Source organism: Taudactylus pleione, unplaced genomic scaffold, assembly GCF_031769625.1.
Source record: "Taudactylus pleione unplaced genomic scaffold, aTauple2 ptg000327l, whole genome shotgun sequence".
NCBI lineage: Eukaryota > Metazoa > Chordata > Amphibia > Anura > Myobatrachidae > Taudactylus > Taudactylus pleione.
This window is the reverse complement of record NW_028284728.1, coordinates 5152901-5174640: the sequence shown is the minus strand read 5'-3', so window position 1 is coordinate 5174640 and position 21740 is coordinate 5152901. Positions and strand designations below refer to the sequence as shown.

The following is a 21740-nucleotide window of genomic DNA, read 5'->3' as shown; positions in this document are numbered from 1 at the left end:
TCATATCAAGTGTAGCTTACCATCACTATTCAGCATCTCATATCAGGTACTGGCTATTGTTGCAATTCTGTGTTTCATATCAAGTACAGCTTACCATCGCTATCAAGTACAGCTTACCATCGCTATTCAGTATCCCATATCAAGTACAGCTTATCATCGCTATTCAGTATCCCATATCAAGTACAGCTTAACATCGCTATTCAGTATCCCATATCAAGTACAGCTTACCATCGCTATTCAGTATCCCATATCAAGTACAGCTTACCATCGCTATTCAGTATCCCATATCTGGTACAGTTTACCATCGCTATTCAGTATCCCATATCAAGTACAGCTTACCATCGCTATTCAGCATCTCATATCAGGTACAGCTTACCATCGCTATTCAATATCCCATATCAGGTACTGGCTATTGTTGCAATTTCATATCAAGTACAGCTTACCATCACTATTCAATATCCCATATCAGGTACTGGCTATTGTTGCAATTCAGTGTTTCATATCAAGTACAGCCAGAGTTGGACTGGCCCACAGGGGTACAGGGGAAATCCCCGGTGGGCCCCACTGCCTGTGGGCCCACCCCCTTCTCTAGGTGTCAGGTTCCAGACTTCAAATTATAGATTGTTACTCTATTTGATGGTCAGTGACCAGGAAGACTGATCAGCATGGGGGATTGGTTCCTCTCTATACAAACTACACCAAGATTTGCCCATTGGTTAGCCAAGCATCTGTGGTGGCTGACCGCACCCTTTAAGCATGTTCCCCTAACACTGCATTCCTCGATGGGCCATTCATGGCCCAGTCCAACAATGAGTACAGCTTACCATCGCTATTCAGTATCCCATTTCATGTACAGCTTACCATCACTATTCAGTATCCCATATCAAGTACTGCTTACCATCACTATTCAGTATCCCATATCAAGTACAGCTTACCATCACTATTCAGTATCCCATATCAAGTACAGCTTACCATCACTATTCAGTATCCCATATCAAGTACAGCTTACCATCGCTATTCAGTATCCCATATCAAACACAGCTTACCATCGCTATTCAGTATCCCATATCAGGAACAGCTTACCATCACTATTCAGTATCCCATATCAAATACAGCTTACCATCGCTATTCAGTATCCCATATCAAATACAGCTTACCATCGCTATTCAGTATCCCATATCAGGTACAGCTTACCATCACTATTCAGTATCCCATATCAAATACAGCTTACCATCACTATTCAGTATCCCATATCAAATACAGCTTACCATCACTATTCAGTATCCCATATCAAATACAGCTTACCATCGCTATTCAGTATCCCATATCAGGTACAGCTTACCATCACTTTTCAGTATCCCATATCAGGTACAGCTTACCATCACTATTCAGTAACTCATATCAAGAACAGCTTACCATCACTATTCAGTATCCAATTTCAAGTACAGCTTACCATCGCTATTCAGTATCCAATTTCAAGTACAGCTTACCATCGCTATTCAGTATCCCATATCAAGTACAGCTTACCATCGCTATTCAGCATCCCATATCAAGTACAGCTTGCCATCGCTATTCAGCGTCTCATATCAAGTACAGCTTACCATCACTATTCAGTAACTCATATCAAGAACAGCTTACCATCGCTATTCAGTATCCCATATCAAGTACAGCTTACCATCGCTATTCAGTATCCCATATCAGGTACAGCTTACCATCGCTATTCAGTATCCCATATCAAGTACAGCTTACCATCGCTATTCAGTATCCCATATCAAGTACAGCTTACCATCGCTATTCAGTATCCCATATCAAATACAGCTTACCATCGCGATTCAGTATCCCATATCAGGTACAGCTTACCATCACTATTCAGTATCCCATATCAAGTACAGCTTACCATCGCTATTCAGTATCCCATATCAAATACAGCTTACCATCGCTATTCAGTATCCCATATCAGGTACAGCTTACCATCACTATTCAGTATCCCATATCAAATACAGCTTACCATCGCTATTCAGTATCCCATATCAAATACAGCTTACCATCGCTATTCAGTATCCCATATCAGGTACAGCTTACCATCACTATTCAGTATCCCATATCAGGTACAGCTTACCATCGCTATTCAGTATCCCATATCAAATACAGCTTACCATCGCTATTCAGTATCCCATATCAGGTACAGCTTACCATCGCTGTTCAGTATCCCATATCAGGTACAGCTTACCATCGCTATTCAGTATCCCATATCAGGTACAGCTTACCATCGCTATTCAGTATCCCATATCAGGTACAGCTTACCATCACTTTTCAGTATCCCATATCAGGTACAGCTTACCATCACTATTCAGTAACTCATATCAAGAACAGCTTACCATCACTATTCAGTATCCAATTTCAAGTACAGCTTACCATCGCTATTCAGTATCCAATTTCAAGTACAGCTTACCATCGCTATTCAGTATCCCATATCAAGTACAGCTTACCATCGCTATTCAGCATCTCATATCAAGTACAGCTTACCATCACTATTCAGTAACTCATATCAAGAACAGCTTACCATCGCTATTCAGTATCCCATATCAAGTACAGCTTACCATCGCTATTCAGTATCCCATATCAGGTACAGCTTACCATCGCTATTCAGTATCCCATATCAAGTACAGCTTACCATCGCTATTCAGTATCCCATATCAAGTACAGCTTACCATCGCTATTCAGTATCCCATATCAAATACAGCTTACCATCGCGATTCAGTATCCCATATCAGGTACAGCTTACCATCACTATTCAGTATCCCATATCAAGTACAGCTTACCATCGCTATTCAGTATCCCATATCATATACAGCTTACCATCGCTATTCAGTATCCCATATCAGGTACAGCTTACCATCACTATTCAGTATCCCATATCAAATACAGCTTACCATCGCTATTCAGTATCCCATATCAAATACAGCTTACCATCGCTATTCAGTATCCCATATCAGGTACAGCTTACCATCACTATTCAGTATCCCATATCAGGTACAGCTTACCATCGCTATTCAGTATCCCATATCAAATACAGCTTACCATCGCTATTCAGTATCCCATATCAGGTACAGCTTACCATCGCTGTTCAGTATCCCATATCAGGTACAGCTTACCATCGCTATTCAGTATCCCATATCAGGTACAGCTTACCATCACTATTCAGTATCCCATATCAGGTACAGCTTACCATCACTATTCAGTGTCTTATATCAAGTGCAGGTTATTCTCGCTATTCAGTATCCCATATCAGGCACAGCTTACCATCACTATTCAGTATCCCATATCAAATACAGCTTACCATCACTTTTCAGTATCCCATATCAGGTACAGCTTACCATCACTATTCAGTATCCCATATCAGGTACAGCTTACCATCGCTATTCAGTATCCCATATCAGGTACAGTTTACCATCGCTATTCAGTATCCCATATCAGGTACAGCTTACCATCACTATTCAGTAACTCATATCAAGAACAGCTTACCATCGCTATTCAGTATCCCATCCCAAGTACAGCTTACCATCGCTATTCAGTATCCCATATCAAGTACAGCTTATCATCGCTATTCAGTATCCCATATCAGGTACAGCTTACCATCACTATTCAGTATCCAATTTCAAGTACAGCTTACCATCGCTATTCAGTATTCCTTATCAAGTACAGCTTATCATCGCTCTTCAGTATCCCATATCAAGTACAGCTTACCATCACTATTCAGTAACTCATATCAAGAACAGCTTACCATCACTATTCAGTATCCAATTTCAAGTACAGCTTACCATCGCTATTCAGTATCCAATTTCAAGTACAGCTTACCATCGCAATTCAGTATCCCATTTCATGTACAGCTTACCATAGCTATTCAGCATCCCATATCAAGTACAGCTTGCCATCGCTATTCAGCGTCTCATATCAAGTACAGCTTACCATCGCTATTCAGTATCTCATATCAAATACAGCTTACCATCGCTATTCAGTATCCCATATCAGGTACAGCTTACCATCGCTATTCAGTATCCCATATCAGGTACAGCTTACCATCGCTATTCAGTATCCCATATCAGGTACAGCTTACCATCGCTATTCAGTATCCCATATCAAGTACAGCTTACCATCGCTATTCAGTATCCCATATCAAGTACAGCTTACCATCGCTATTCAGTATCCCATATCAAATACAGCTTACCATAGCGATTCAGTATCCCATATCAGGTACAGCTTACCATCACTATTCAGTACCCCATATCTAGTACAGCTTAACATCGCTATTCAGTATCCCATATCAAATACAGCTTACCATCGCTATTCAGTATCCCATATCAGGTACAGCTTACCATCGCTATTCAGTATCCCATATCAAATACAGCTTACCATCGCTATTCAGTATCCCATATCAAATACAGCTTACCATCGCTATTCAGTATCCCATATCAAATACAGCTTACCATCGCTATTCAGTATCCCATATCAGGTACAGCTTACCATCACTATTCAGTATCCCATATCAAATACAGCTTACCATCGCTATTCAGTATCCCATATCAAATACAGCTTACCATCGCTATTCAGTATCCCATATCAGGTACAGCTTACCATCGCTATTCAGTATCCCATATCAGGTACAGCTTACCATCACTATTCAGTATCCCATATCAAATACAGCTTACCATCGCTATTCAGTATCCCATATCAGGTACAGCTTACCATCGCTGTTCAGTATCCCATATCAGGTACAGCTTACCATAGCTATTCAGTATCCCATATCAGGTACAGCTTACCATCGCTATTCAGTATCCCATATCAGGTACAGCTTACCATCACTATTCAGTATCCCATATCAGGTACAGCTTACCATCACTATTCAGTGTCTTATATCAAGTGCAGGTTATTCTCGCTATTCAGTATCCCATATCAGGCACAGCTTACCATCACTATTCAGTATCCCATATCAAATACAGCTTACCATCACTTTTCAGTATCCCATATCAGGTACAGCTTACCATCACTATTCAGTATCCCATATCAGGTACAGCTTACCATCGCTATTCAGTATCCCATATCAGGTACAGTTTACCATCGCTATTCAGTATCCCATATCAGGTACAGCTTACCATCACTATTCAGTAACTCATATCAAGAACAGCTTACCATCGCTATTCAGTATCCCATCCCAAGTACAGCTTACCATCGCTGTTCAGTATCCCATATCAAGTACAGCTTATCATCGCTATTTAGTATCCCATATCAGGTACAGCTTACCATCACTATTCAGTATCCAATTTCAAGTACAGCTTACCATCGCTATTCAGTATTCCTTATCAAGTACAGCTTATCATCGCTCTTCAGTATCCCATATCAAGTACAGCTTACCATCGCTATTCAGTATCCCATATCAAGTACAGCTTACCATCGCTATTCAGTATCCCATTTCATGTACAGCTTACCATCACTATTCAATAACTCATATCAAGAACAGCTTACCATCGCTATTCAGTATCCCATTTCATGTACAGCTTACCATCGCTATTCAGTATCCAATTTCAAGTACAGCTTACCATCGCTATTCAGTATCCCATATCAAGTACAGCTTACCATCGCTATTCAGCATCCCATATCAAGTACAGCTTGCCATCGCTATTCAGCGTCTCATATCAAGTACAGCTTACCATCACTATTCAGTATCTCATATCAAATACAGCTTACCATCGCTATTCAGTATCCCATATCAGGTACAGCTTACCATCGCTATTCAGTATCCCATATCAGGTACAGCTTACCATCGCTATTCAGTATCCCATATCAGGTACAGCTTACCATCGCTATTCAGTATCCCATATCAAGTACAGCTTACCATCGCTATTCAGTATCCCATATCAAGTACAGCTTACCATCGCTATTCAGTATCCCATATCAAATACAGCTTACCATCGCTATTCAGTATCCCATATCAGGTACAGCTTACCATCACTATTCAGTATCCCATATCAAGTACAGCTTACCATCGCTATTCAGTATCCCATATCAAATACAGCTTACCATCGCTATTCAGTATCCCATATCAGGTACAGCTTACCATCACTATTCAGTGTCTTATATCAAGTGCAGGTTATTCTCGCTATTCAGTATCCCATATCAGGCACAGCTTACCATCACTATTCAGTATCCCATATCAAATACAGCTTACCATCACTTTTCAGTATCCCATATCAGGTACAGCTTACCATCACTATTCAGTATCCCATATCAGGTACAGCTTACCATCGCTATTCAGTATCCCATATCAGGTACAGTTTACCATCGCTATTCAGTATCCCATATCAGGTACAGCTTACCATCACTATTCAGTAACTCATATCAAGAACAGCTTACCATCGCTATTCAGTATCCCATCCCAAGTACAGCTTACCATCGCTATTCAGTATCCCATATCAAGTACAGCTTATCATCGCTATTCAGTATCCCATATCAGGTACAGCTTACCATCACTATTCAGTATCCAATTTCAAGTACAGCTTACCATCGCTATTCAGTATTCCTTATCAAGTACAGCTTATCATCGCTCTTCAGTATCCCATATCAAGTACAGCTTACCATCACTATTCAGTAACTCATATCAAGAACAGCTTACCATCACTATTCAGTATCCAATTTCAAGTACAGCTTACCATCGCTATTCAGTATCCAATTTCAAGTACAGCTTACCATCGCAATTCAGTATCCCATTTCATGTACAGCTTACCATAGCTATTCAGCATCCCATATCAAGTACAGCTTGCCATCGCTATTCAGCGTCTCATATCAAGTACAGCTTACCATCGCTATTCAGTATCTCATATCAAATACAGCTTACCATCGCTATTCAGTATCCCATATCAGGTACAGCTTACCATCGCTATTCAGTATCCCATATCAGGTACAGCTTACCATCGCTATTCAGTATCCCATATCAGGTACAGCTTACCATCGCTATTCAGTATCCCATATCAAGTACAGCTTACCATCGCTATTCAGTATCCCATATCAAGTACAGCTTACCATCGCTATTCAGTATCCCATATCAAATACAGCTTACCATCGCGATTCAGTATCCCATATCAGGTACAGCTTACCATCACTATTCAGTACCCCATATCAAGTACAGCTTAACATCGCTATTCAGTATCCCATATCAAATACAGCTTACCATCGCTATTCAGTATCCCATATCAGGTACAGCTTACCATCGCTATTCAGTATCCCATATCAAATACAGCTTACCATCGCTATTCAGTATCCCATATCAAATACAGCTTACCATCGCTATTCAGTATCCCATATCAAATACAGCTTACCATCGCTATTCAGTATCCCATATCAGGTACAGCTTACCATCACTATTCAGTATCCCATATCAAATACAGCTTACCATCGCTATTCAGTATCCCATATCAAATACAGCTTACCATCGCTATTCAGTATCCCATATCAGGTACAGCTTACCATCGCTATTCAGTATCCCATATCAGGTACAGCTTACCATCACTATTCAGTATCCCATATCAAATACAGCTTACCATCGCTATTCAGTATCCCATATCAGGTACAGCTTACCATCGCTGTTCAGTATCCCATATCAGGTACAGCTTACCATAGCTATTCAGTATCCCATATCAGGTACAGCTTACCATCGCTATTCAGTATCCCATATCAGGTACAGCTTACCATCGCTATTCAGTATCCCATATCAGGTACAGCTTACCATCACTATTCAGTGTCTTATATCAAGTGCAGGTTATTCTCGCTATTCAGTATCCCATATCAGGCACAGCTTACCATCACTATTCAGTATCCCATATCAAATACCGCTTACCATCACTTTTCAGTATCCCATATCAGGTACAGCTTACCATCACTATTCAGTATCCCATATCAGGTACAGCTTACCATCGCTATTCAGTATCCCATATCAGGTACAGTTTACCATCGCTATTCAGTATCCCATATCAGGTACAGCTTACCATCACTATTCAGTAACTCATATCAAGAACAGCTTACCATCGCTATTCAGTATCCCATCCCAAGTACAGCTTACCATCGCTATTCAGTATCCCATATCAAGTACAGCTTATCATCGCTATTTAGTATCCCATATCAGGTACAGCTTACCATCACTATTCAGTATCCAATTTCAAGTACAGCTTACCATCGCTATTCAGTATTCCTTATCAAGTACAGCTTATCATCGCTCTTCAGTATCCCATATCAAGTACAGCTTACCATCGCTATTCAGTATCCCATATCAAGTACAGCTTACCATCGCTATTCAGTATCCCATTTCATGTACAGCTTACCATCACTATTCAATAACTCATATCAAGAACAGCTTACCATCGCTATTCAGTATCCCATTTCATGTACAGCTTACCATCGCTATTCAGTATCCAATTTCAAGTACAGCTTACCATCGCTATTCAGTATCCCATATCAAGTACAGCTTACCATCGCTATTCAGCATCCCATATCAAGTACAGCTTGCCATCGCTATTCAGCGTCTCATATCAAGTACAGCTTACCATCACTATTCAGTATCTCATATCAAATACAGCTTACCATCGCTATTCAGTATCCCATATCAGGTACAGCTTACCATCGCTATTCAGTATCCCATATCAGGTACAGCTTACCATCGCTATTCAGTATCCCATATCAGGTACAGCTTACCATCGCTATTCAGTATCCCATATCAAGTACAGCTTACCATCGCTATTCAGTATCCCATATCAAGTACAGCTTACCATCGCTATTCAGTATCCCATATCAAATACAGCTTACCATCGCGATTCAGTATCCCATATCAGGTACAGCTTACCATCACTATTCAGTATCCCATATCAAGTACAGCTTACCATCGCTATTCAGTATCCCATATCAAATACAGCTTACCATCGCTATTCAGTATCCCATATCAGGTACAGCTTACCATCACTATTCAGTATCCCATATCAAATACAGCTTACCATCGCTATTCAGTATCCCATATCAAATACAGCTTACCATCGCTATTCAGTATCCCATATCAGGTACAGCTTACCATCACTATTCAGTATCCCATATCAGGTACAGCTTACCATCACTATTCAGTATCCCATATCAAATACAGCTTACCATCGCTATTCAGTATCCCATATCAGGTACAGCTTACCATCGCTGTTCAGTATCCCATATCAGGTACAGCTTACCATCGCTATTCAGTATCCCATATCAGGTACAGCTTACCATCGCTATTCAGTATCCCATATCAGGTACAGCTTACCATCACTATTCAGTATCCCATATCAGGTACAGCTTACCATCACTATTCAGTGTCTTATATCAAGTGCAGGTTATTCTCGCTATTCAGTATCCCATATCAAGCACAGCTTACCATCACTATTCAGTATCCCATATCAAATACAGCTTACCATCACTTTTCAGTATCCCATATCAGGTACAGCTTACCATCACTATTCAGTATCCCATATCAGGTACAGCTTACCATCGCTATTCAGTATCCCATATCAGGTACAGTTTACCATCGCTATTCAGTATCCCATATCAGGTACAGCTTACCATCACTATTCAGTAACTCATATCAAGAACAGCTTACCATCGCTATTCAGTATCCCATCCCAAGTACAGCTTACCATCGCTATTCAGTATCCCATATCAGGTACAGCTTACCATCACTATTCAGTATCCAATTTCAAGTATATCTTACCATCGCTATTCAGTATTCCTTATCAAGTACAGCTTATCATCGCTCTTCAGTATCCCATATCAAGTACAGCTTACCATCGCTATTCAGTATCCCATATCAAGTACAGCTTACCATCGCTATTCAGTATCCCATATCAGGTACAGCTTACCATCACTATTCAGTATCCCATATCAAATACAGCTTACCATCGCTATTCAGTATCCCATATCAAATACAGCTTACCATCACTATTCAGTATCCCATATCAAGTACCGCTTACCATCGCTATTCAGTATCCCATATCAGGTACAGCTTACCATCGCTATTCAGTATCCCATATCAGGTACAGCTTACCATCACTATTCAGTATCCCATATCAGGTACAGCTTACCATCGCTATTCAGTATCCCATATCAGGTACAGTTTACCATCGCTATTCAGTATCCCATATCAGGTACAGCTTACCATCACTATTCAGTATCCCATATCAAATACAGCTTACCATCGCTATTCAGTATCCCATATCAGGTACAGCTTACCATCACTATTCAGTATCCCATATCAGGTACAGCTTACCATCGCTATTCAGTAACTCATATCAAGAACAGCTTACCATCGCTATTCAGTAACTCATATCAAGAACAGCTTACCATCACTATTCAGTGTCTTATATCAAGTGCAGGTTATTCTCGCTATTCAGTATCCCATATCAAATACAGCTTACCATCGCTATTCAGTATTCCATATCAGGTACAGCTTACCATCACTATTCAGTATCCCATATCAGGTACAGCTTACCATCACTATTCAGTATCCCATATCAAATACAGCTTACCATCACTTTTCAGTATCCCATATCAGGTACAGCTTACCATCACTATTCAGTATCCCATATCAGGTGCAGCTTACCATCGCTATTCAGTATCCCATATCAGGTACAGTTTACCATCGCTATTCAGTATCCCATATCAGGTACAGCTTACCATCACTATTCAGTAACTCATATCAAGAACAGCTTACCATCGCTATTCAGTATCCCATATCAAGTACAGCTTACCATCGCTTTTCAGTATCCCATCCCAAGTACAGCTTACCATCGCTATTCAGTATCCCATATCAAGTACAGCTTATCATCGCTATTCAGTATCCCATATCAAGTACAGCTTACCATCACTATTCAGTATCCCATATCAAGTACCGCTTACCATCGCTATTCAGTATCCCATATCAGGTACAGCTTACCATCGCTATTCAGTATCCCATATCAGGTACAGCTTACCATCACTATTCAGTATCCCATATCAGGTACAGCTTACCATCGCTATTCAGTATCCCATATCAGGTACAGTTTACCATCGCTATTCAGTATCCCATATCAGGTACAGCTTACCATCACTATTCAGTATCCCATATCAAATACAGCTTACCATCGCTATTCAGTATCCCATATCAGGTACAGCTTACCATCACTATTCAGTATCCCATATCAGGTACAGCTTACCATCGCTATTCAGTAACTCATATCAAGAACAGCTTACCATCGCTATTCAGTAACTCATATCAAGAACAGCTTACCATCACTATTCAGTGTCTTATATCAAGTGCAGGTTATTCTCGCTATTCAGTATCCCATATCAAATACAGCTTACCATCGCTATTCAGTATTCCATATCAGGTACAGCTTACCATCACTATTCAGTATCCCATATCAGGTACAGCTTACCATCACTATTCAGTATCCCATATCAAATACAGCTTACCATCACTTTTCAGTATCCCATATCAGGTACAGCTTACCATCACTATTCAGTATCCCATATCAGGTGCAGCTTACCATCGCTATTCAGTATCCCATATCAGGTACAGTTTACCATCGCTATTCAGTATCCCATATCAGGTACAGCTTACCATCGCTATTCAGTAACTCATATCAAGAACAGCTTACCATCGCTATTCAGTATCCCATATCAAGTACAGCTTACCATCGCTTTTCAGTATCCCATCCCAAGTACAGCTTACCATCGCTATTCAGTATCCCATATCAAGTACAGCTTACCATCGCTATTCAGTATCCCATATCAAATACAGCTTACCATCGCTATTCAGTATCCCATATCAAGTACAGCTTACCATCGCTATTCAGTATCCCATATCAAATACAGCTTACCATCGCTATTCAGTATCCCATATCAAATACAGCTTACCATCGCTATTCAGTATCCCATATCAAGTACAGCTTAAAATCACTATTCAGTATCCCATATCAAATACAGCTTACCATCGCTATTCAGTATCCCATATCAAATACAGCTTACCATCACTATTCAGTATCCCATATCAAATACCGCTTACCATCACTATTCAGCATCCCATATCAAGTACAGCTTACCATCGCTATTCAGTATCCCATATCAAGTACAGCTTACCATCGCTATTCAGTATCCCATATCAGGTACAGCTTACCATCACTATTCAGTATCCCATATCAAATACAGCTTACCATCGCTATTCAGTATCCCATATCAAATACAGCTTACCATCACTATTCAGTATCCCATATCAAGTACCGCTTACCATCGCTATTCAGTATCCCATATCAGGTACAGCTTACCATCGCTATTCAGTATCCCATATCAGGTACAGCTTACCATCACTATTCAGTATCCCATATCAGGTACAGCTTACCATCGCTATTCAGTATCCCATATCAGGTACAGTTTACCATCGCTATTCAGTATCCCATATCAGGTACAGCTTACCATCACTATTCAGTATCCCATATCAAATACAGCTTACCATTGCTATTCAGTATCCCATATCAGGTACAGCTTACCATCACTATTCAGTATCCCATATCAGGTACAGCTTACCATCGCTATTCAGTAACTCATATCAAGAACAGCTTACCATCGCTATTCAGTAACTCATATCAAGAACAGCTTACCATCACTATTCAGTGTCTTATATCAAGTGCAGGTTATTCTCGCTATTCAGTATCCCATATCAAATACAGCTTACCATCGCTATTCAGTATTCCATATCAGGTACAGCTTACCATCACTATTCAGTATCCCATATCAGGTACAGCTTACCATCACTATTCAGTATCCCATATCAAATACAGCTTACCATCACTTTTCAGTATCCCATATCAGGTACAGCTTACCATCACTATTCAGTATCCCATATCAGGTGCAGCTTACCATCGCTATTCAGTATCCCATATCAGGTACAGTTTACCATCGCTATTCAGTATCCCATATCAGGTACAGCTTACCATCACTATTCAGTAACTCATATCAAGAACAGCTTACCATCGCTATTCAGTATCCCATATCAAGTACAGCTTACCATCGCTTTTCAGTATCCCATCCCAAGTACAGCTTACCATCGCTATTCAGTATCCCATATCAAGTACAGCTTATCATCGCTATTCAGTATCCCATATCAAGTACAGCTTACCATCACTATTCAGTATCCCATATCAAGTACCGCTTACCATCGCTATTCAGTATCCCATATCAGGTACAGCTTACCATCGCTATTCAGTATCCCATATCAGGTACAGCTTACCATCACTATTCAGTATCCCATATCAGGTACAGCTTACCATCGCTATTCAGTATCCCATATCAGGTACAGTTTACCAACGCTATTCAGTATCCCATATCAGGTACAGCTTACCATCACTATTCAGTATCCCATATCAAATACAGCTTACCATCGCTATTCAGTATCCCATATCAGGTACAGCTTACCATCACTATTCAGTATCCCATATCAGGTACAGCTTACCATCGCTATTCAGTAACTCATATCAAGAACAGCTTACCATCGCTATTCAGTAACTCATATCAAGAACAGCTTACCATCACTATTCAGTGTCTTATATCAAGTGCAGGTTATTCTCGCTATTCAGTATCCCATATCAAATACAGCTTACCATCGCTATTCAGTATTCCATATCAGGTACAGCTTACCATCACTATTCAGTATCCCATATCAGGTACAGCTTACCATCACTATTCAGTATCCCATATCAAATACAGCTTACCATCACTTTTCAGTATCCCATATCAGGTACAGCTTACCATCACTATTCAGTATCCCATATCAGGTGCAGCTTACCATCGCTATTCAGTATCCCATATCAGGTACAGTTTACCATCGCTATTCAGTATCCCATATCAGGTACAGCTTACCATCGCTATTCAGTAACTCATATCAAGAACAGCTTACCATCGCTATTCAGTATCCCATATCAAGTACAGCTTACCATCGCTTTTCAGTATCCCATCCCAAGTACAGCTTACCATCGCTATTCAGTATCCCATATCAAGTACAGCTTACCATCGCTATTCAGTATCCCATATCAAATACAGCTTACCATCGCTATTCAGTATCCCATATCAAGTACAGCTTACCATCGCTATTCAGTATCCCATATCAAATACAGCTTACCATCGCTATTCAGTATCCCATATCAAATACAGCTTACCATCGCTATTCAGTATCCCATATCAAGTACAGCTTAAAATCACTATTCAGTATCCCATATCAAATACAGCTTACCATCGCTATTCAGTATCCCATATCAAATACAGCTTACCATCACTATTCAGTATCCCATATCAAATACCGCTTACCATCACTATTCAGTATCCCATATCAAGTACCGCTTACCATCGCTATTCAGTATCCCATATCAGGTACAGCTTACCATCGCTATTCAGTATCCCATATCAGGTACAGCTTACCATCACTATTCAGTATCCCATATCAGGTACAGCTTACCATCACTATTCAGTATCCCATATCAGGTACAGCTTACCATCGCTATTCAGTATCCCATATCAGGTACAGCTTACCATCACTATTCAGTATCCCATATCAAATACAGCTTACCATCGCTATTCAGTATCCCATATCAGGTACAGCTTACCATCACTATTCAGTATCCCATATCAGGTACAGCTTACCATCACTATTCAGTATCCCATATCAAATACAGCTTACCATCGCTATTCAGTATCCCATATCAGGTACAGCTTACCATCACTATTCAGTATCCCATATCAAATACAGCTTACCATCGCTATTCAGTATCCCATATCAGGTACAGCTTACCATCACTATTCAGTATCCCATATCAGGTACAGCTTACCATCGCTATTCAGTAACTCATATCAAGAACAGCTTACCATCACTATTCAGTGTCTTATATCAGGTACAGCTTACCATCACTATTCAGTGTCTTATATCAAGTGCAGGTTATTCTCGCTATTCAGTATCCCATATCAAATACAGCTTACCATCGCTATTCAGTATCCCATATCAGGTACAGCTTACCATCACTATTCAGTATCCCATATCAAGTACAGCTTACCATCACTATTCAGTATCCCATATCAGGTACAGCTTACCATCGCTATTCAGTAACTCATATCAAGAACAGCTTACCATCGCTATTCAGTAACTCATATCAAGAACAGCTTACCATCACTATTCAGTGTCTTATATCAGGTACAGCTTACCATCACTATTCAGTGTCTTATATCAAGTGCAGGTTATTCTCGCTATTCAGTATCCCATATCAAATACAGCTTACCATCGCTATTCAGTATCCCATATCAGGTACAGCTTACCATCACTATTCAGTATCCCATATCAAATACAGCTTACCATCACTATTCAGTATCCCATATCAAATACAGCTTACCATCACTTTTCAGTATCCCATATCAGGTACAGCTTACCATCACTATTCAGTATCCCATATCAGGTACAGCTTACCATCGCTATTCAGTATCCCATATCAGGTACAGTTTACCATCGCTATTCAGTATCCCATATCAGGTACAGCTTACCATCACTATTCAGTAACTCATATCAAGAACCGCTTACCATCGCTATTCAGTATCCCATATCAAGTACAGCTTACCATCATTATTCAGTAACTCATATCAAGAACAGCTTACCATCGCTATTCAGTATCCCATATCAAGTACAGCTTACCATCGCTATTCAGTATCCCATATCAAGTACAGCTTATCATCGCTATTCAGTATCCCATATCAGGTACAGCTTACCATCACTATTCAGTAACTCATATCAAGAACAGCTTACCATCACTATTCAGTGTCTTATATCAAGTGCAGGTTATTCTCGCTATTCATTATCTCATATGGCGGGGGGCATCTGTCGGTGGTGCTGGTGCCTGAGGGGAGCATTGGTTGTGCACGATCCTGCACAGGCATGTTGTCACTCTGGGCTTGTTTGGTCTGGCGGTGTTTCCGTCCGCTCCAGCATGGGCGCCGCCATCTTGCCTCTAGCCTTGTGATCTAATTGCCCTATCCTGGTGGGTCACACGCTCTCTCTGGCCTGTCACAGCGGAGCACTGGGTATTTAAGGGAGTTGAGAGCTCTCTTTCATTGCCAGTGCAATGTGTTTCTCAGCCGCCGCTGAGAGAGAGTTCCTGTGCTCACTTACTGCCTGTTGGATCTTTGCCTTAGCCTGCTTACCTGACCTGCTCAATACCCTGCTGGAATCCTCTGCCTCCTTCTATTGCCTCTCCCTTGCCTCAGTACCTGTGTCAGCTGTTACCCTGCACCCTGCCTCCACTTGCTAATCACCTGGACATTATCCATTCACTTCAGTCTGCACTTCACTACAGCCTGCAAATTCACTTCAACCTGCATTTCATTACAGCCTCACAAGACCCGGATTACTGGACTGCTCCTATCTGCCACTACCTGGACTTTTACTCATTGCTTCACCTCAGTTCCCATTTGCACTTTAGTTCCACGTTTTATTTTAAATCTGCTTCTGTATTTGCTCCTATCACCACCACGGGCCCACAACAAAACCAGAACATCACACATATCAGGTACAGCTTACCATCACTATTCAATGTCTTATATCAAGTGCAGGTTATTCTCGCTATTCAGTATCTCATATCAAGCGCAGGTTATTCTCGCTATTCAGTATCTCATATCAAGTGCAAGTTATTCTCGCTATTCAGTATCTCATATCAAGTGCAAGTTATTCTCGCTACTAGCATATCAAACTCCAAAGTACCTTTCTCCGCTCATCAGTTTCTGCATCTACTATACTCCAACCTCGTCAGTGCTTATATTGTCCTCCCATATCTAGCTCTGTATTTTCTCCAGGTGCCTACCCCAGTGGCTGCGACCTGTTCACCTGGTGCAGCAAAACCCACATCCCGATTGGAGGGGTCAATGGTGAAGATCATCAGGTGGATTAGACTCCGCGCCTTGGGGTAGGTCTCGCAAACATCTGGGAGAGACATATGAAGAGGGCTTATATATCACATTCCCATTTCTTAGCACCCACTGCCCTTGGCCCAGAGGTCCGTGTTCCTACTACAGGAGCCCTTAAAACACCAGGGCTTGACAGATGACTGATATTGCCTATTTTCTATTAACTGACAGATACTCAGCATATTTCCCTTGTTACCCTTTTTCCTTCTTCTCTTACTTTGTTACCTTTTGCATCTATGGTTTGTAGAAAATAAAAGATGAAGGAGATGTGTCTCTGTGATAATGACAAATGTTGTGACTGGTACTGTCTTAATTTATAACGTGAATTTTACAGTTTAAAAAGATGGATGAAGAGAAAAACAAGATGGAATCTCTAATTAACCAACTGAGGGCTGAAATAGCAAGGCTGAAAGAAGCGGCAAGGCAGAACGGTACCTAAACGGTACAGAAGAGATGAAAGGTATAGTAGTGACTGTATAGCAAGGGTCTGTATGCAGATATTTCCTAATCACCAATAGCAGTTACAATATCTTACAGAAAATACATAACAATTTTAACAATCTCTCCCGTCTCAGCCATACATACAGTATATACATACATACATACATACATACATACATACATACAATCACACACTACACATTTCAAAACATACATTTAATAAAGTCTGAATACCCCTATGTTGTGCCTGCCAATACCACAGTCTATCTTCACTGGTTCCTCTTGGAAGATTTGGTCCCAGAAGTAGGGTGCTTAGTGCTTATTTGGGGGGGGGGTATTTTTGCTGTTATTTTCATAGGCTGGTTATAGTATAACATTGCTAAACAAGAGTCAATAGTGAAGGATGATAATAGGGAACTGTGTTCAGTTCCTTCATGGGCATCCAGCGCATGGATATCAGTTACAAGGGAGTGCAGGACAGAACTGCCATTGTAGATTTAGACGTCTCAGTATACAAGGAATAGTGGAAAGCTGCTGCACAAGTGGAATGGACGGGCATCTACACCTTGCAGCACATGAATTTCCAAATGATAGAGCAGTTAGCTCCATTCAGGGGCGTTTCTAGAGAGGAGGGGACCCTTGTGCAGTCTCCGAAATGGGCCCCCTCCTTTCCGCCCGGCGGCCAGCAGCGCACTGAGCTGTGCGCGGCCAGCACCAGAGTTATAGACTCTGAGCACTAGAGTGTGCCCAGAGTCTATAGTGTCTGTACAGGTCATCGGGAAAATGGCCGATAGACAATATCTGCTTCTCCTGTCACTCACTCTGCTGGGCTGTCTATGCTGGGCAAGCGAACGCATCTTGATCTTGTGCACTGGTTAGCGCATACACAATGAGATGCATGCATAGAATGCGAACATCGGCCAGCTACAAGCGAATGCTTCATAGCGTCCGGGTCTGAATCAGGTCCTGAGTCATTTACATTTCTTAAAAACAGACAAATCTCAGGTGCACAACTCCAAATTATTAATAATATATAAATGCAATAAAATTTTGCAATCAATAGAGGTTTTTAGCATAATCTTGGCCAAGGTTATGGGCCTACCCACCACATCCAGGTAACCTCTTTAGGGTAGGTCCCTAACATACTAAGATTCAAATCCAGAGCACAGGACACCCCCAAACTAGCCCAGCTAAGCCGCCCCAGGACACCGCCATAGTAAGAAAAGTGCAGTGTGAAAGAGATAGTTAGGAGCAGTTACTGCTGCATATAAAGAATGAAAATAAAAAGTGAGGTACATATATAAAAAACAAACAGTGAAGGGTTAAAATGTGTTATAAAAGAAAATTGTATTATAATGCAGTGCCCTGAAACAGATCAACAAAGGCAATCCAGGGGGACCCACGCCCCAAAAATGAACCAAAGTTGCACTACAGTATATAAAACTTGTAGGACTTACCTAGAATTGTGCCTAATACCAGTGTGCATATACATTACAAGACTCCATGCTTTTAAACCAATAAGGTAGGGGTGCTAATCCAGACTGAGGGCGTCTCCCTTCCCTCAGGTGTGCAATAAAGCACATTAAATGGAGTATATGGGAAAGATTTCTGGACATCGGCCAGCTACAAGGGAGCGCTTCATAGCGTCCGGGTCTGAATCAGGTCCTGAGTCATTTACATTTCTTACCATCCACATTCTGCCAGCGTGATTTAGTGAATTGAGAGAAAAGTTCACATATGGGATGGTGTGTTATAGCAGGCTATGTATTTTATTAATCAGTGGGTGGTATCATCAGAGGGTGGTATCATCAGAGGGTGGTATTATCATAGGGTATCATCAGAGGCAGGTATCATCATAAAGTGTTATTATCGTAGGGTGGTATCATCAGAGGGTGTTATTATCATAAGGTATCATCAGAGGGTGGTATCATCAGAGGGTGGTATCATCAGAGGGTGTTATTATCAGAGGGTGGTATCATCAGAGGGTGTTATTATCAGAGGGTGGTATCATCAGAGGGTGTTATCAGAGGGAGTTGTTATCAGAGGGTGGTATTAGAGGGTGTTATTATCAGAGGGTGGTATCAGAGGCAGGTATCATCATAGAGTGACATCAGAGGGTGGTATTATCATAGGGTATCATCATAAAGTGTTATTATCGTAGGGTGGTATCATCAGAGGGTGTTATTATCATAAGGTATCATCAGAGGGTGGTATCATCAGAGGGTGGTATCATCAGAGGGTGTTATTATCAGAGGGTGGTATCATCAGAGGGTGTTATTATCAGAGGGTGGTATCATCAGAGGGTGGTATCATCAGAGGGTGTTATTATCAGAGGGAGTTGTTATCAGAGGGTGGTATTAGAGGGTGGTATTATTATAGGGTGGTATCAGAGGCAGGTATCATCATAGAGTGACATCAGAGGGTGGTATTAGAGGGTGGTATCAGAGGCAGGTATCATCATAGAGTGACATCAGAGGGTGGTATTAGAGGGTGGTATCAGAGGCAGGTATCATCATAGAGTGACATCAGAGGGTGGTATCAGAGGCAGGTATCATCATAGAGTGACATCAGAGGGTGGAATGACCTTTGCTTATTAGACATCTTTGCTGCACAGACATCTATTGTTATAAAGTACAGGAAATACAGAAAGATGGGGAAGATGATTGCAGCAGGGCAAGGACATTGTTATATGTTTTTGTTGGAAAGTAAATCTAACTTTTCTCTCTTGATTTACTTTATAGGTGAGGAGATGAGATGACTGAGGGTTTGTCTGACAATGATGGTGGTCTGGAAATGATTTCTCATTCAAAAAAAGGAATCCAAGAAAGAAAAAAAGAATTGCACAAGCATTACATTACACACTAGCTGACCTTGGGTCATGTAACAATTGTTGGATCCACATACAGTACATTCACCAATATGCCATATGTTGCTATAGCCATACAATGTACTATTATTACAGGACAATGACACATGGACACACCCAAATAAATGTACTGAACTGAACATTACCAACACAGACTCGCCTCATATGTAACCAATTAAATTATACACATATTACACAGCCAATCAATTATTATTCGTTATGATTTGTAATTAAAACCTATAAAGGCAATCAGAGAGAAGAAACAAGAATGGCCAGATTGTTTAATTGTAATCCTGCTTATTGGTTTTATATTGCATTCTTTGTTTTATGTTATTACGCTATATTATATAATCAAACCTGGTATCTGCGGTGTAGTGTGAAAGAACAATGGAGGCTTTACTTCTAAAGTAAATAAGGGATCATGTGTACACGTAAAAATCAGAAGGGTGGAAAGTCAGGAGAGGGTTAATAGTGATTTTTACTTGGCTAGAACCATTTTATTGAAAAGGCATTGAGGGGAAGATGGGAGCTGCAGAACATTGCACCTGCTAATACTGCTCACAAAGCTATCTAGAATAATAGATGAGTGTGTGATCATAGCTTGAGAGCTGATCAAGGTTGGATAATAAAGAGAGATGAGGGGGGTATAGGTATAAATTGCATTTTACATCCGTGGCTTCAAATGGACCAATAAGGTGTCACATTCAGATACTTAGTATATTACCATGGAAAGCTGCGCAGGATTAGATGGGGTAAGACTGAGAGCCAGCCTGGCCAGACATATTACTGATCATCACTGTAATGAAGTAGCCACCCGCGCACACAGGGGGGGTTTCTGAGAACCTAGAAACCCCCCCTGCCAGCTGCTCCATCGCTGCGCAGCTGAACTATTTTTTATTTTTTTAAAAGAGAAGCTCAGGCAACTGTGCCTGCTGTCATACTGTGCTGGCTGTAGGGGGAGCTGCAGCGGCAGCACACAGTCCCTCCTAGGCAGTTCACATGGCAGCACCAGCATTGTGAGAGGCTGAGAGGGAGCTGCTGCCGGTGACAGAGATCTGATGGTACTGCCGGCAGTCTCTCCTGGACTCCAGCTGCACTGCAGGTCTGTGTATAACATGTGGGGTGTAATGATGCCAGAGCTGTATTTATTTGTGTTTTTAATTGAGAGGTGTGTGTCAGTGTAGTCTTTGTCAGTGTGTGTGTGTGTGTGTGTTAGTGTGTGTGTCTGTAGTCTGTGTCAGTGTGTGTATGTCTGTAGTCTGTGTCAGTGTGTGTGTGTGTGTGTGTCAGTGTGTGTCTGTGTCAGTGTGTGTGTCTGTCAGTGTGTGTGTCTGTAGTCTGTGTCAGTGTGTGTGTTAGTGTGTGTGTCTGTAGTCTGTGTCAGTGTGTGTGTGTC

At 41.0% G+C, this 21740-nt stretch overlaps 1 protein-coding gene across 1 annotated transcript in view; it reads left to right on the top strand.

The window, feature by feature from the left end:
• Positions 1-20833, top strand: part of LOC148509420 (uncharacterized) — a 54502-nt gene extending 33669 nt beyond the window's left edge. Inside the window, exons 6-7 of the mRNA XM_088443129.1 lie at positions 17372-17497; positions 20220-20833. Of these exons, the coding sequence (XP_088299255.1) occupies positions 17372-17476 (105 nt within the window). The 3' untranslated portion in view covers positions 17477-17497; positions 20220-20833. The remainder of the gene's footprint in view (positions 1-17371; positions 17498-20219) is intronic.
• The last annotated feature ends 907 nt before the right edge of the window (positions 20834-21740 follow it).